This window comes from Rana temporaria, chromosome 4 (genome assembly GCF_905171775.1).
Source record: "Rana temporaria chromosome 4, aRanTem1.1, whole genome shotgun sequence".
Lineage (NCBI taxonomy): Eukaryota > Metazoa > Chordata > Amphibia > Anura > Ranidae > Rana > Rana temporaria.
Window position 1 is genome coordinate 50,440,725 of NC_053492.1, and position 17,156 is coordinate 50,457,880.

At 49.7% G+C, this 17,156-nt stretch overlaps 1 protein-coding gene across 1 annotated transcript; it reads left to right on the plus strand.

Annotated features, from left to right (window-relative positions):
• The first annotated feature begins 1,067 nt into the window (after positions 1-1,067).
• On the plus strand, positions 1,068-16,950 carry LOC120935616. Its single transcript, XM_040347666.1, has 6 exons — positions 1,068-1,640; positions 5,326-5,450; positions 13,157-13,228; positions 14,240-14,299; positions 14,450-14,557; positions 16,514-16,950. The coding sequence occupies exons 1-6, from the start codon at positions 1,282-1,284 to the stop codon at positions 16,948-16,950; spliced, it is 1,161 nt and encodes a 386-aa protein (XP_040203600.1). The 5' UTR covers positions 1,068-1,281.
• Positions 16,951-17,156: the final 206 nt, after the last annotated feature.

The window sequence follows — 17,156 nt, forward strand, 5'->3', positions numbered from 1 at the left end:
TAAACTGCAGAAGAACACAAATGTGGTATATCTGCATAACCACTACCAGCAGACTGTAGAGTCCCAGGTAAGGGGGACAATAGTTCCTATTCGGAGCGGTTTGTCATTTCAGCAAAACTGGCCCTGAATACTATCAGCTTAGTTGCATACTACTGTTGTAAAACAAAAACTGTTAAATAATAGCTGTATTCAGAGAGATCGGCGCATCTTTGAGGCGGCGTAGCGTATCGTTTTTACGCTACGCCGCATTAAGTCAGAGAGGCAAGTGCTGTATTCACAAAGTACTTGCCTCCTAACTTACAGCAGGGTAGCGTAAATGGGGCCGGCGTAAGAGCTCCTAATTCAAATGAGGATGAGGGGGGCGTGTTTTATGTAAATTGGTGACCCCACGTGATTGACGTTTTTTTTTACGAACGGCGCATGTGCCGTCCGTGTACATATCCCGCTGTGCATTTCTACAAAGTACGCCGCAAGGACGTATTGGTTTTGACGTGGACGTAAATTATGTTCAGCCCCATTCACCGACGACTTAAGCAAACAACGTACATTTTTCACATTTTGACGCGGGAACGACGGCCATACTTAACATTGACTAGGCCAACTATTTGTTCGACTAACTTTACGCCGGAAAGCGCCTTACGTAAACGGCGTATCTTTACTGCGACGGGCAAGCGTACGTTTGTGAATCGGCGTATCTAGTGATTTACATATTCTACGCCAAACTCAACGGAAGCGCCACGTAGCGTCCAGCGGAAAAATTGCACCCTAAGATACGACGGCGTAGGAGATTTATGGCGCTCATATGTTAGCCTAATTTAAGCGTATCTGGTTTCCAGAAATACGCTACAATGTGCGACATATCTACTGATACGCCGGCTTAAACGTCTCTATGAATCTGGCTATAAATGTTTAATGCCCCTTTCACACGTGGCGGAAACTGAAAGATTTTGTTTTGTAATTTCGTTTTCGTCAGAATTTTTTTTTTTTTTTAATAAACCTTTTTAGTTAGTTACTCCCGAAAATCGTTTTGATTTATTTTGTTTTTCGCTGTAACGCGGTCGTCTGAAAATCGACGGAACATCGAAATTTAAAAATGTAGATCTCTGCCTAGCACTTTCGATATACACCATAAGCCTTCGATGATAGAATCGGTGATTTCGATGTCAGAATCGGCGATTCGAAGCGTCATCGAATCTTCCACGTTCAATTTCGTGGTTTCACTTTCGTTTCTCCATCTTCTCCAGTCTCCATCTCCTGCTTTACATCTCCAACACAACCAATATGGCGGCATCCCACGGCATGGATTTCGACCCAGTCATGGAGGCTGAGGTACCTGAGCCTAGTACTGCTGCTGCAGCAGCTGCAACACATTCCACAGCCCCTCCATCACCAAAAAAAAAAGCTTCCAGGAGGGCTGCATCCAGCAGGAAGCGTAACATTACCTGGACTCATATTGAGTGTCAGGTACTTGTGAATGAAACGCTTCCTTGCTGGATGCAGCTGTGTGGCCCCCGCTCCAGGGAGACTAGTCCGCAATGGAAATTGCAGAAGTGGGAGGAGATCTCCAAAAAGGTAGAGGAGATGTATCACCATCGGCGTGACCCGGCTGCCTGTCGTAAAAAATTCAGCGACATAAAACGGTAAGTAACGTGTCTGATTTATTTTTATTTTTTTACATTTTAACCAGTTCAGCCCCAGAGAATTTGGCTGCCAAATGATCGTGCCAGTTTTATGCGTTTTGGCACTGCGTCGCTTTAACTGAAAATTGCGTGTGGCTCCAAAAAAAAATTTAAGCACTTTTTTTCCCACAAATAGAGCTGTCTTTTGGTGGTATTTGATCACTTCATTGATGTACGCTGATAAGGCTGCACCAATGGGCACCCATGGGCTGCACTGATGGTCACCGATAAGGCGTCACTGATGGACTGCACTGTTGGGCACTGGCCGTGGCGTAACAACCAGGGGGGCAGGGGGTGTGTCTGCCCCGGGCTGAGCTGAGGGGGGACGCCGGCAACCGGCAGCTCTGCTGATATTACAGTGAGCGGCTCCTCCACTGTGCGCACAGCCCCCCCCCCGCCAGTACCTCGCAACGGCCGGCACGGGCGCGCCTGTAAGGAAGCAGGGGATGCCCTGTTTGGCATAGCAACGGCGCACGCTGCGGAGGCTCCAAGATGGCGACGCGCTCTGCAGTCTGGCGGCGCCTGCAGGGACTCCCGGTCTCCCGCTCAGCCAAGTAAGTGTCGTGTCGTGACTCGCTGGGACGTGATGCCGGGTGGGGGAGAATGGTTTAGCAGAGTGTGCGCTGGGGAAGGCCTGGGAGCGCACACCCTGCCTCTGCTACAGGCTGAGGCTGGGACTCTGCTCAGCTGGGGAGACTAGGGAGGGAGCAGCCGAAGCCGGAAAGTCTATGTGCCCACTACCAAGCATTTTACTTTAGGAGGCTTTGGTGGACTACAAGGCCCAGCATTTTACTTTAGGAGGCTTTGGTGGACTACAAGGCCCAGCATTTTACTGTAGGAGGCTTTGGTGGACTACAATCCCCAGCATTTTACTGTAGGAGGCTTTGGTGGACTACAAGGCCCATCATTTTACTTTAGGAGGCTTTGGTGGACTACAAGGCCCAGCATTGTACTGTAGGAGGCTTTGGTGGACTACAAGCCCCAGCATTTTACTGTAGGAGGCTTTGGTGGACTACAAGGCCCAGCATTTTACTGAAGGAGGCTTTGGTGGACTACAAGCCCCAGCATTTTACTGTAGGAGGCTTTGGTGGACTACAAGGCCCAGCATTTTACTGAAGGAGGCTTTGGTGGACTACAAGGCCCAGAATTTTATTGTAGGAGGCTTTGGTGGACTACAAGCCCCAGCATTTTACTGTAGGTGGCTTTGGTGGACTACAAGGCCCAGCATTTTACTGTAGGAGGCTTTGGTGGACTACAAGGCCCATCATTTTACTTTAGGAGGCTTTGGTGGACTACAATCCCCAGCATTTTACTGTAGGAGGCTTTGGTGGACTACAAGGCCCATCATTTTACTTTAGGAGGCTTTGGTGGACTACAAGGCCCAGCATTGTACTGTAGGAGGCTTTGGTGGACTACAAGGCCCAGCATTTTACTGTAGGAGGCTTTGGTGGACTACAAGGCCCAGCATTTTACTGAAGGAGGCTTTGGTGGACTACAAGCCCCAGCATTTTACTGTAGGAGGCTTTGGTGGACTACAAGGCCCAGCATTTTACTGAAGGAGGCTTTGGTGGACTACAAGGCCCAGCATTTTATTGTAGGAGGCTTTGGTGGACTACAAGCCCCAGCATTTTACTGTAGGTGGCTTTGGTGGACTACAAGGCCCAGCATTTTACTGTAGGAGGCTTTGGTGGACTACAAGGCCCATCATTTTACTTTAGGAGGCTTTGGTGGACTACAAGGCCCAGCATTGTACTGTAGGAGGCTTTGGTGGACTACAAGCCCCAGCATTTTACTGTAGGAGGCTTTGGTGGACTACAAGGCCCAGCATTTTACTGAAGGAGGCTTTGGTGGACTACAAGCCCCAGCATTTTACTGTAGGAGGCTTTGGTGGACTACAAGGCCCAGCATTTTACTGAAGGAGGCTTTGGTGGACTACAAGGCCCAGCATTTTATTGTAGGAGGCTTTGGTGGACTACAAGCCCCAGCATTTTACTGTAGGTGGCTTTGGTGGACTACAAGGCCCAGCATTTTACTGTAGGAGGCTTTGGTGGACTACAAGGCCCAGCTGCTGGGCCTTGTAGTCCACCAATGCCTCATATAGGAAAATGCTGGGCCTTGTAGTCCACCAATGCCTCCTATAGGAAAATGCTGGACCTTGTAGTCCACCAATGCCTCCAATAGTAAAATGCTGGGCCTTGTAGTCCACCAAAGCCTCCAATAGTAAAATGCTGGGCTTTGTAGTCCACCAATGCCTTTATAGTAAAATGCACCAATGCTGTAGTGTCAGTGTGTATTGTGTAGCGGTCAGTGGGTAGTTTATTGTGTAGCGGTCACTGTGTGTATTGCGTAGCGGTCAGTGGTTAGTTTATTGTGTAGTGGTCAGTGTGTATTGTGTAGCAGTCTGTGGGGAATCGGGTAGGTCAGTGTGTAGAGTAGTGGTTGATCAGGTGGGTTAGTGTAAGGGTCAGTATAGGAATAAGATAGGTCAGTGTATAGTATAGTGGTCAGTATAGGAATCAGGCAGGTCAGTACTATTGTAGGAAGGGAATGGACTCGGGGCGTGCGAAAAGTCAGCGGATTAGGGGGCCGAAACGTACTTACCTTGCCCCTGGCGGGCGCTGACAACCCACGCAACGCCACTGGGCACTGGTAAGGCGGCACTGGTGGGCACCAATAAGGCGGCACTGGTGGGCACCCAGAGCTTGCACAGATGGGTGGCACTGAAGGGCATTGATAGGTGAAACTGGTGGGCACTGAGAATTGGCACTAATAGGTGGCACTGATAGGTGTCAGTAATGGGCATTGATAGGTGGTAGTATAGCACTGACAGGTGGCACTGCTGGTGTTCACTGTGGGCATTGACAGGTGGTACTTATGTCCACTGAGGCAGAATTGCCTCTTCCACTGGGGATCGATGTCCCTTACTGAACAGCCAGTGAGCGCCTTTTTTTTCTACTCACGCTGTGACCATGAGGAGAAAAAAAAGATTACCAAGCTTTGTTTTGATCATGTGATCAGCTGTCATTGGCTGATAGCTGATCACATGGACCGGGCCCCTTACTCGGATCCGTGATCACCCGAGTCTCAGTGACTCGGTGATCACAGCGCGCCGTGCAGGGGGCACTCGGAGCGCACGTAAAGGGGAGGACATATATTGATGTCCTCCCAGCAATTGGGGTCTGTGCTGTAGCTGTCATTTGACAATAGTGCAGGCGCTAGCGGTTAAATATATTCGCCACGATCATTGTAAGAGGAATATTTTCATGACAGTTATTTTATTTGTTCTTAGTTTATCACTAATCAGAGCAGTAAGTGCTTTTATTTTACACTTGAACACCTGTAGATTATGCCCCCTTTCTGACCAGGCCACCTTGTTGTATTTATATTTAGCGTGCTGCAGCTTTAAATGACACAATTGCACGCTCCTGCGATGTAATACCCAAATCAAATTCACGCCCTTTTTCCCCAACACTTTTTTTACAAATCTTAAGCTACATGAAAAAATGCGCCTAATCCAATAATTCCATTTGCATGTTTCATTCTATGGGTTCATTCTACATGTGTCTCATCATGTGTTGATGTCATTTTCAGATTACAATTCTAGTTTAATTATGGAACCCGTGTCTCTTCTCTTTTTTTTTTGCAGATCTATTGTGCGCAAACGCAGACAGCCGGGGCGTGGAGGAAAACGGGTGTCTCTCCTGCCCCATGAGGCAGACCTTTTAACGGGGATAGGGGAGGATGAGATCACCCAGCTCCAGGCTCATCAAGGTTGGTCTCAGGATTGCATTGTGTGCAGGACATTTTATGTTTCAAGCATCCGACATTTACCATGTTGTGTTTGATTTTATTTAAAGATCGTATCAAGGCCCAGCGCCGCCAGAATTTTTGGGGGGCGCAAACGAAAAAAAAAAAATGCAGCCTCACTGTGCCTATCAAATGCAGCCACTGTGCCATCAATTATCACCACTGTGCCATGCCATCAAACGCAGCCACTGCGGCAATTGTTAACACTGTGCCCATTGTTGCCACTGTGCATGTCACTGTGCCCTTTAATTGTCGCCACTGTGCCCATTGTCACCACTGTACCCATGGTTGGCACCGGCCCAATTAGGGCTAGGTGCCACGGACTGAGTGACAGGCAGGACAGCCAGGAAGGGGTTAATCGAGCCTCACTCCCCCCCCCCCCCCTTTCTCTCAAGGGGGATGGAGGCTTACTATAGGGCAGCAAGAACCAATGGAGTGGGAGTAGGGGAGGGGGGAGTACTTGGAGGGGACAGAGGCTACAAAGCAGGGATGCTCCCCCCTCCCCACTTCCTCTTACCGTGCAGCGCCAGCAGAGCAGCTCCAAGCTGATCATGGCTGAGGATTTGATGGCTCTGATCCGGGAGAGGGCGCGGTCCGATGGCAGCTTCCTAGCCCGTGTTGCTGCCGATTTGGGGGTGCCGGGACCGCCCCCCTCGCCGTGCTCCGCTATCGCCGATCAGGTAAGGGGTCGGCTGGCCCCTCGCAGGGCCATCCGTCCGCCCGTTAGGCTTAGTCCTAGTCCCCCCAGGGTTTCACGGCGTCGGGGAGGCTCCACAGCAGCTGTGGCTGTGAGGGGGGGAGGAAGGGGCGGGGCCGCCGCCCGAGCGCGCGTTGGCGCCGTAGCCCCGCCCCCTTCCTCTGTTGAAGCTCCACGAGGCGCTTCTTCACTCCCCTGCCGACCTGCATTAACCCCCTGGGTCTCTCCCTCCCTATTCTCTGAGGCCATGGGCAATACCAATGCCCCGAGTGGATCCAGCTCCTCAGCTAGTGAGGAGGCTGGCCTAGTTAGAGAGCTAAATGATGTAAGAGATGCTGCTGCTGCCTCCATGCCTTCTGGTGATGTGGATATTGTGCCCCCCCCTGGCCAGGCTGCTCACAGCGATCCCCTTGCATCCACAAGTGTGGATGCAGGGGAGAATTTAATTAACCCTTCCTCTGCCCCCCAAATCATTCCCACTGATGTCTGCCCCCGCACCGCTAGTCACAGGCGCAACCGCTCCCGCAGACGGGAGATGAGGTCCTACTCCAGATCCTCCTCCCGTAGTTCGGGGAGGTACTACAGATACGGCCGTAGCCGTCGCCATAGGTCCCCCAGGCGCCATAGTAGTTCCAGGCGCTCTATGTCCTCCCGCTGGGGGTCGCCATCCTCCTCTGCCAGCCGATCCAGGAGCCCCAGCGGCTCGGAGGGCCGTCATAGATCCAGGCAGGGGTCCTCGAGGCGCTCTAGGCAGCCTTCTCGCGTGGGCATAATGTCCGGCGCGCCCACATCCTCCGTTGCTCCCTTGGCTGTGCCCGTTCCAGTGGCTCCCTCTCCAGTAGCTGCGATGCTTCCGCCTGCTCCGGCGTCCGCCTCCGCGATGTCATCTGTGGTCTCTCCAGAGGTGCCTCCTCCTTCGTCTTCTGCCGTGGTTGGTGAGTTTGATTACGCAGGGGCCTGGGGTGCTGGGGGTGGGTCGCAGGTTTTGGTACCGGCCCTGAAGGCACTGTTGGCGCAGCTGGAGTCCGGTTCCCAGGGGGCGGTCTCGCCTCTTCCGAACAAGCGGGCTCCGTCTCCGCCAAGAGCCAGTGTGCATAAGGAGTCCTTTTTCTGCGGGATTAGCCCGTTGGGCTCGCATGTTAGCGATGACATTAAGCTAAAAATATGGGATAACAAGTACGTGGATATCTGGTCCCTGGTGTCGGCGGACCAGCACACTATTGACAAGGAGCGCAAGTTTTTTACGGACAGGTCAGTCGAGCGTAGGCCCCGCGTTGCTAGAACGATAGGTAACTGGCTTCAGGCTTTTGCGGTACTAGGTGGTATAATGGGAGAAAAACACCCTGAACGCTGTTCGGAGCTCTTCATCTATCTGGATTCGGTCTACAACGCGTATAAATCTCATGGCGGCAGCGCTTGGTGGAGATATGATGAGGAGTTCCGACGGCGTTTAGCGTTGCAGCCCGAGGTGGGATGGGGCTGTAAAGCGACGGATGTCTGGCTGCGACTCATGATGGCGCAAAGGCAGACTCCCTTTCTCGGGGGGGCCGCTGCTTCCTCAACAGGTCAACAGAGCGCAGCGGCCGCAAAAAGACCGGGAACTTGCTGGCTCTTCAACGAGGGCCACTGCAAGTTCTTTGGGTTATGCAAGTTTAAGCACGAATGCTCTTCTTGCGGTGGCGCCCATGGGGCAGTCCGCTGCCCCCGCGGCGCAAAACCGGTTCAGAGGGCCGCAGGGCCTGCTGAAGGGAAAGACGCCGGTGAGCGTGGACGAGATGTTGCCCTGGCTAGAGCGTTACCCCAATAGGTCAGCGGCGGAGCAGTTGCGCATAGGTTTCTTGTATGGTTTTTCTTATCCCCTTTGTTCCTTCAGCTTCTCCTCAACTGGCTCACAATTTGCAATCGGCTGCACTCTATCCGGATGCCCTACGGGACAAGGTTAGTAAAGAAGTTAATCTGGGTCGCATTGAGGGTCCCTTCTTCATCCCCCCGTTTTCCAATTTGAGGATTTCCCCTTTGGGGGTTGTCCCCAAAAAGGACAGTGGTAAGTTTCGCCTGATTCACCATCTGTCTTATCCGAAGGGCTCATCGGTCAACGACGGTATCTCTAAGGAGGAGGCGTCGGTTTCCTATGTGTCTTTTGACAGGGCAGTAATGTTGGTCCGACGGGCCGGTCGGGGTGCCCTTATGGCTAAGACGGATATCGAATCCGCCTTCAGGTTGTTGCCTGTGCACCCGGATTGCTACCATCTTCTGGGTTGCTGTGTGGATGGCCTGTTTTACTACGATACCTGTTTGCCGATGGGGTGCTCCATATCGTGCCACTATTTTGAAATGTTCAGTTCCTTTTTAGAGTGGGTGGTCCGGTGTGACACTGGCTGTCGATCTATCATTCATTATTTGGATGATTTTCTGATCGTGGCCTCGGGTGGGTCTTTTCACTGTCAACACTTGTTGGATTCCTTTTGTGCCCTGATGAGCAGGTTTGGTGTTCCGCTTTCCGCTGAAAAGACGGAGGGTCCGACTACCAGGCTGTCCTTCCTGGGCATTGAAATTGATTCCCTTGAGATGGTTTTTCGGTTACCGGCGGGCAAGCTCGAGAAACTATTGGGCTTGATTGACGGTTTCTGCGAAGTTCGGAAGGTCACTCTGCGTCAGTTGCAGTCGCTCTTGGGTCTCTTGGTTTTCGCCTGTCGCATTATGCCGATGGGTCGGGTTTTTTCACGGCGGCTATCGCTGGCTACCAAGGGGGCCAAGAGGCCAGAACATCGGATACGACTAACTTCGTGCCTAAAGGCGGACCTTTTAGTCTGGCGTGAATTCTTGCGCCGCTACAACGGTCGCACGTGTTTTTTGTCGGACGAGGTGGGCAGTCAGGAGTTGTCCCTTTTCACCGATGCAGCTGGATCGGTGGGTTACGGGGCAATTCTCGGGAACGATTGGAGCGCGGAAACTTGGCCACAAGAGTGGCAGGATAAGGGGTTATGTCGCAACCTGACTCTCCTTGAGCTTTTTCCCATTGTGGTGGCGGTCGAACTTTGGGGAGACAAGCTCAGGGACAGGAAGATTTGTTTTTGGACTGATAATAGCAGTGTGGTTCATTGCATTAATGGTTTGTCCTCCTCCTCCCTTCCGGTCCTTGCCCTACTCCGTCACCTGGTTCTCAGGTGCCTGGAGTTTAATATATGGTTTAGATCTCGTCACGTTCCTGGTGTCGACAATGTGATCGCTGATTTATTGTCTCGTTTCCGTTTCCAGGAGTTTCGCACGCTGTGCCCGGGGGCGGCTCAGGAGGGCCTGCCCTGCCCGCAGTTCCTTGGGACCCTGGCGTTGTAAATCTATTGCCGCTCATCTCCTCCTCTGTGTCTCCGGCCACCTGGGCCAATCATGGTAAGGCGTGGGAGGCCTGGTTGGGAGTGGCGGGTAGTAGGAACATAGCTTCCAGCGGGAGTGTCCGCTTTCAAGTCACGTTTGAATACCTATTGGGCTTAGAGCATTCCGGCTGTTCCGCTGCGGTGGCGCAACGCCGTCTGGGAGGTGTTGGTTTTCACCTGAAGTTGCATGGCTGGCAGGATTGCACAAAACATTTTGGCATTTTGCAGGCTTTAAAGGGTTGGCGTAAGGTGCATACCAAGAAGGACAGCAGGCGTCCGATTTCTTTTACTTTGTTAGACTCCTTGGTCGGGGTCACGGGGGGGGTTTGCTCTTCTCCATACGAGGGGCTTCTTTTTTCCGTGGCTTTTTGCCTGGCGTTTTTCGGCGCATTAAGGGTAAGTGAGCTGGTGCCGGCCTCTGCCAAGGGGTCGGGGGGTCTTTTCAGGGAGGATGTTTTACTGGCCAACGGGGTGGTTCAAGTCCGGATTAGAAAGTCCAAGACAGATCAGTTTAGCGAGGGTTGCTGGCTGCGCCTGGGGGCGGTGGGAGGTACCCTTTGTCCGGTTGCCATGGTGACAGAGTTCCTGAAGGTGAGTCCAGTTGGGGAAAAATTTCTAGTACATGCTTCTGGGGCCCCCCTTACGCGGTACCAGTTTAGTTCGGTGTTTAAGAGCTGTCTAGCGGCTGCGGGGGTTTCGGCCGCTGATTTTGGCACGCATTCATTTAGAATCGGTGCGGCTACGGAAGCAGCGAGGGCCGGGCTCTCGGTGGGTGAAATTCAGAGGATTGGTCGGTGGAAGTCGGGGTGCTATGCGGGTTATGTTCGCCCTGAATTGTTACTTTAATGTTTTCTCCTTCTTAGGTCCTCGCCCTCCAGTTGTGCACATTGTTGGGCACTCTTACATTCATCGTGCCGCGCAGAGGGCCATTTGCCGGCCGGGTGGTAGATCTCTGGGATTTCCGGTGGAGGTGCATTGGCGAGGTATTGGGGGTCTCCCTTGGTCCCGGATCCTTATGGAGGCTTTTCAGATTGCCGGTGCGTCTCGGACGCCGGTGGTGCTGGTGATTCATGCCGGTGGGAACGACATACGTTCCCTACGGGTTCCGGAAATAATTGTGCTCATGCGCATGGATCTGGAGAGAATGGTTTTCCTTTTTTCAGAACTTTTGATCGTTTGGTCTGAGATCGTCCCTCGGGTCACTTGGCAGGAGGACAGGGATGCTGCTGGCATAGAGAGGGCCCGTAGGACCATAAATTCCCGTATGTCCCGTTATGTCAGGGCCAGGTCTGGGGTAGTTGTCCGACATAGACAGTTGGAAGGGGACAACAGACGGCTTATGAGCCAAGACGGTGTTCACCTTAACGACATCGGGCTGGATATATTTTTATCTGGCCTGCAGGATGGCATTGAGCAGGCCCTTTATATTCTGGGTGGGGGTCGGAGCTCAGTTTGAGGGGCTGAGCTCCTCCTGTGGCGGTACAGGAGAGTAATTATGGAAAGGAGGGGTGGAAGGTTTTTATGCCCGTCGGCTTAGGCCGGCGGCTGGCTGGTGCTTCCCCCCCTAGTAATCAACCATGTGAAGGTTAATAAAGGTTAACAAGTTACGTTATGTTTAACAAAATAAAGCTGTGGCCGACCCCCACGTCCATTCAAGGTTAAGAAGTTGTCTGTGTCGTCATTTAAGGTACGAGGGAGTGAGACGAACAAAGGGTTACGGGTTGGGGTGTTCAATTAGTCTGGTTGGCACCGGCCCAATTAGGGCTAGGTGCCACGGACTGAGTGACAGGCAGGACAGCCAGGAAGGGGTTAATCGAGCCTCACTCCCCCCCCCCCCCCTTTCTCTCAAGGGGGATGGAGGCTTACTATAGGGCAGCAAGAACCAATGGAGTGGGAGTAGGGGAGGGGGGAGTACTTGGAGGGGACAGAGGCTACAAAGCAGGGATGCTCCCCCCTCCCCACTTCCTCTTACCGTGCAGCGCCAGCAGAGCAGCTCCCCGCCCTCCCGCCCCTTACTGTCTGGAATTGTCTGCAATTTTACTTACGTTTGTTCTTTAAAAAAAAAAAAAAAAAAATAATAATAAATAAATAATAATGATAAAAAAAAAAAAAAAAAAATTATGAGATAAGCGGACGGACACGTTGGACTGTTTTGCTGTAATTTCATGTTTACGGGGATATGTCGTTGGCCTTGCAGGCCCTGTGTTATTTATTTGTTTTTATGTGCGAGTGGTTATATTGTCTATTTAAGTCACAGCTGGCGGTACAGGAGAGTAATTATGGAAAGGAGGGGTGGAAGGTTTTTATGCCCGTCGGCTTAGGCCGGCGGCTGGCTGGTGCTTCCCCCCCTAGTAATCAACCATGTGAAGGTTAATAAAGGTTAACAAGTTACGTTATGTTTAACAAAATAAAGCTGTGGCCGACCCCCACGTCCATTCAAGGTTAAGAAGTTGTCTGTGTCGTCATTTAAGGTACGAGGGAGTGAGACGAACAAAGGGTTACGGGTTGGGGTGTTCAATTAGTCTTGATGCAACTGTGCCCTTTGTCGCCTCTGTGACCATTGTTGACTCTGGCTCTGATAGGCACTTCCGCACAGACAACCAGCTGCCGTTGTTCAGGTAGCCGGCGCCCAAGGTCCGGCCATCTGAATAGACCAGCGGCAGCTGGGGCAACAATACCATACATTCATGCAATACATGAATGTATGTTATTTGCGACAGCCAGAGGGGGTGGCGCTGCAGCGCCCTCTATAGACGGACCGCCATCACTGCAGTTAGTATAAGTAAAAAATAAATTTTTTGTAAAATAAACATTCTTAAAGGGCCCGTTTTTTTTTGGGACTACAGGAGGGGGGTGGCGCCCGGGCGCCCCCTATGGATGGGCCACCACTGGTACTAGTGACTGACTATACAGTGGGTCCTTTTCCATTTGTCCAGCCTTCCATTGTCAATTTCAGTGTCACTGCTTCTCGCTCAAGCAGTGCACTGACAGCCTCAGGTTGAGCCTCTGCGATGCTCTGTCAGGTAACGTAAGCGTTTGCGTAACTTACGCAATTTGACAGAACGTCGCGGTCTGAACTAAGGCGCCTGTTCAGTGGTGGTCGCTGGAACCAGGACAGGTAAGTACCTCTTCTTTTTTTTTTAACAGATTTTTTATAAATGGTGAATGCCTTGTAGATTAGTGACCAGTGACCACTGGCCTGCCCTGTATTGCCATGCTAATAGAGATAATATAATACATTTTATACAGTATTATTGTTTTTTTGAAGATTGAACATTGTAACGTTCAACATTTCTCCTTTATTAAATAAATAGGTGCCATCCAGTCAGAGGGGGAGACGCAGGAGGAGGAGGCTGAGGCGGCAACGCCCACATGTAAGTTAGTATAATAATCTTGCTGGTATCTGCTGCTGAGTGATGATCATTGATCATACCGTACATCTTTCAATGTTCTTGTACTAATGTGTGAGATTGTTGTACACTGCAGATTGTAATGTTCTTTTCTATATTATTTCCTGGTCTGAGGATTGCATTGTGTGCAGGGCATTTTATTTGTCAAGCATCCAACATTTACCATGTTGTGTTTGATTTTATTTAAAGATCGTATCAAGGCCCAGCGCCGCCAGAAGCGGAGGGCGGAGGAGCTGGAGTCCTCCTCTTCATCACCAAGAAGTAAGTACTGTAGTGTACTAGTAGTAGTACTAGTAGTGTACTCGTCGTCGGTGGCGGCTGGTGCTCCAAATTTTTGGGGGGCGCAAACGAAAAAATAAATAAATGCAGCCTTACTGTGCCTATCAAATGCAGTCACTGTGCCATCAATTATCACCACTGTGCCATGCCATCAAACGCAGCCACTGTGGCAATTGTTAACACTGTGCCCATTGTTGCCACTGTGCATGTCACTGTGCCCTTTAATTGTCGCCACTGTGCCCATTGTCACCACTGTACCCATTGATGCAACTGTGCCCTTTGTCGCCTCTGTGACCATTGTTGACGCTGGCTCTGATAGGCACTTCCGCACAGCCAACCAGCGGCAGCTGGCAACAATACCATACATTCAAGCAATACATGAATGTATGTTATTTGCGACAGCCAGAGGGGGTGGCGCTGCAGCGCCCTCTATAGACGAACCTCCATCACTGCAGTTAGTATAAGTAAAAAATAAATTTTAAGGGAAATAAACATTCTTAAAGGGCCCGTTTTTTTTTGGACTACAGGAGGGGGGGCGGCGCACGGGCGCCCCCTATGGATGGGGCACCACTGGTACTAGTGACTGACTATACAGTGGGTCCTTTTCCATTTGTCCAGCCTTCCATTGTAAATTTCAGTGTCATTGCTTCTCGCTCAAGCAGTGCACTGACAGCCTCAGGTTGAGCCTCTGCGATGCTCTGTCAGGTAACGTAAGCGTTTGCGTAACTTACGCAATTTGACAGAACGTCGCGGTCTGAACTAAGGCGCCTGTTCAGTGGTGGTCGCTGGAACCAGGACAGGTAAGTACCTCTTTTTTTTTTTTAAGTGATTTTTTATAAATGGTGAATGCCTTGTAGATTAGTGACCAGTGACTACTGGCCTGCCCTGTATTGCCATGCTAATAGAGATAATATAATACATTTTATAGTATTATTGTTTCTTTGAAGATTGAACATTGTAACGTTCAACATTTCTCCTTTATTAAATAAATAGGTGCCATCCAGTCAGAGGGGGAGACGCAGGAGGAGGAGGCTGAGGCGGCAACGACCACATGTAAGTTAGTATAATAATCTTGCTGGTATCTGCTGCTGAGTGATGATCATTGATCATACCGTACATCTTTCAATGTTCTTGTACTAATGTGTGAGATTGTTGTACACTGCAGATTGTAATGTTCTTTTCTATATTATTCATAATTAACAGCTACTGAGGCTGAGCAGGAGGTGGAAGAGATCTGCCCTGGAGAAGCTGCTGGCAGTGCTGGGGATGCTCAAGATGGTGTCCAACAGCCAGGCGCGTCAGGTCCAGGGAGTAAGTAGTATAACTTTTTTTTGTATTTTCCAGGCAAATATAGTATTTTAAATATGAAATGCTGATGGCATACCTAGAAAAATGTCTTCTGCAAGGCTTTGGTTGAGCTGCCATTATTAATTATTTATTAGTCCGCCTCTGCAGTTGATTCCAGTCTTCCTGTTAGCATTACCTGTGCTTGTTAAACCCTCAACGTCACTTCCCTGATCACGCCACCTTCTTGCTGCAGTTAAGATTCCCAGTCTGAGCCAATCACTGCCATTGTGAATAACACAGCTGGCTGAAGGGGGTATGTCAGACAAAAATCTCCAGCTATTGGCTGGCAGTCCCTGGACATGTTCAATCTCTGGAATGCCCCTGATGCATGCATTAACACTTTCCTCATGATGTCTGGTGCCTCACCTTTGGCATCTCTAAAGCAGGGGTCTCCAAACTGTGGCCCAAGGGCTAGATGTGGCCCCTTGTTAGCCTTTATCCATCCCTTGGACACTATTACTCCCACTGGCACCAACAATGGGGCATTATTTACTCCACTGATACCATTGATGGGATATTATTCCTCCTACTAAGAGGGTCACTACACGTTCTATTGCCCAGTGCCCACTAACCCTTAGGCCATATTTATTCTTACTGATGCCGGGCCTCTAACATTTCTACCCCCGCTAGCCACAGACACAACCCGGGCCTCCTAAAGCCTGAAGGACAATAAACTGGCCCTTTGTTTGAAAAGTTTGGAGACCCCTGATCTAAAGCAAAAAATTGTAAATGGCCTTGTGACCTCGTAGATCTTTGTGAAGTCAAATATCTATAAAAAGTCTGAGTCTTTAGGCTATAGTTCAGACTCTGCAGTGTATTGTTTTGCAATGCACATAGGGAAGGCTGTTTAGTTTAGTGATATATTTTTATTTTACATGTATCCTGGAGTTTTTATTTAACTGCTCAATTTTGTCTAGTGGTCTTGTTTGAAAAGTTTTAGACATACTGATCCTTGGATCCCCAGTGGTCGTACACATTTCCATGCACCCTCTCTCACCTCCACTTAAATGGTCTAGGGCTTCTGAAGTTATTATTATTGAGACCTGCATAGGTCTTAAAGGCTCTGGGAGAGACCAGACCAACAATGCAGTATCAGAGAGGAGCAGATGAAGCACCAGCTGCCAGGATATGGAAGGCTCAGTAATTGTAAATTCTCTTTTATACCTACTAGCCTAGACCAGGAGTGAGTAACCTACCTAGCCTAGAACAGGAGTGGGGCTTATTCAATCAGTGGCCAAGTGGCCATACAAAATTATCAACTTTAAAAACTTAGTAGCCGGCTATATTTTATTAAACAACTTTTTTTAAGTCGTCCCTAATGCAATGGCTTAAATGGCTTCTCTTTGGTGTATGTAATGTTAATAGCTGGTGTAGCTAATGTTTTTCTACTTGCAAGTGCATATTTTTTCTTCCATATTTGCGACAGTCAGTCAGTCTTTCTTGATAAGGTAGATTAGTTAGTGGTGGTCGGTCAGCACTTAGGTGTCCATTACACCTTTAGATTTTCTATAGGGACCTAGTGGATGCGCCATGCCACCAAGCTGCTAAAATCTTGTGGAGATTCCCCTTTACACTGCTTGATGTGTAGAGGGGAATCCCTTTGTATTCTGGCCGCCTGGCCTGGGGAGGACACTCAGCTATGCCCTGGTCAGAGTACAGTAAAGTACTACACCTTCCTGCACAGCTATGAAAACTTGGGATGACACAGCGAATTGACACTCTCTCCTACACACAAATTGATTAGGTGCATATCACTGAATATCATATATTGAAGAATGGTATGTAAGTGAAAAGATCTCAAGATGTTACATGATTGTCTACAAGGGCTGGAAGATAATTGCGTTTATATAATGTTAGGGTGAAGAAGCCATGTGTATTTCTATTGTATTATCTATCTAATATATTTTCTTTTCTTCACAGATCAAGATGAATTAATCATTCTTGATTTACATGCAGTGGACGAAGACCTGGACGTGTCTGGTTTGGCTCACCATTCTTCCTCCCCAGCAGTTTCTCCAGCGCATCATCTCCATCACCCTTCAGCAGCATCCCCCAACCAGGACATACCCATTGACGCGGGCGCGTCCTCCACAATGCAGCAGCCTACTCCAGGACACGCGCACTCTCCAGAGCCATGCAAGCCTCTGCGGCGCATTGTGAAGTGCCACTGTCAAGAAAGACAGTTAAGGAGGCTGTCTCACTCCTTGGCCCTCCACAATCGCCAGCAGATGCGGCAATATATGGCTCTGGAGAGGTACCAACGGGCAACGAGGAGGATGGCGTGTGAGAATATGAGAGCCATAAACTCCACACTTGAATGCATACTGACCAAGTTGGAAGGAAACCAAAGTTTGTAATTTTTTTATTTTGTTTTCTTTTTATTTAGTTTTTGCTTTCCTTGTTAGGTTCATTAGGTGATGTACTGTATGTAAATGAACTATTCCATGTATTGTTACTAACTTACATTTAATCATCAGGCTGAACTTAGAAAATGTAAGAGATTTTTCTCTACACTATTTTGATGTGCAAAGGGTAATCCCATGTATATTCATATTGTGTCCAG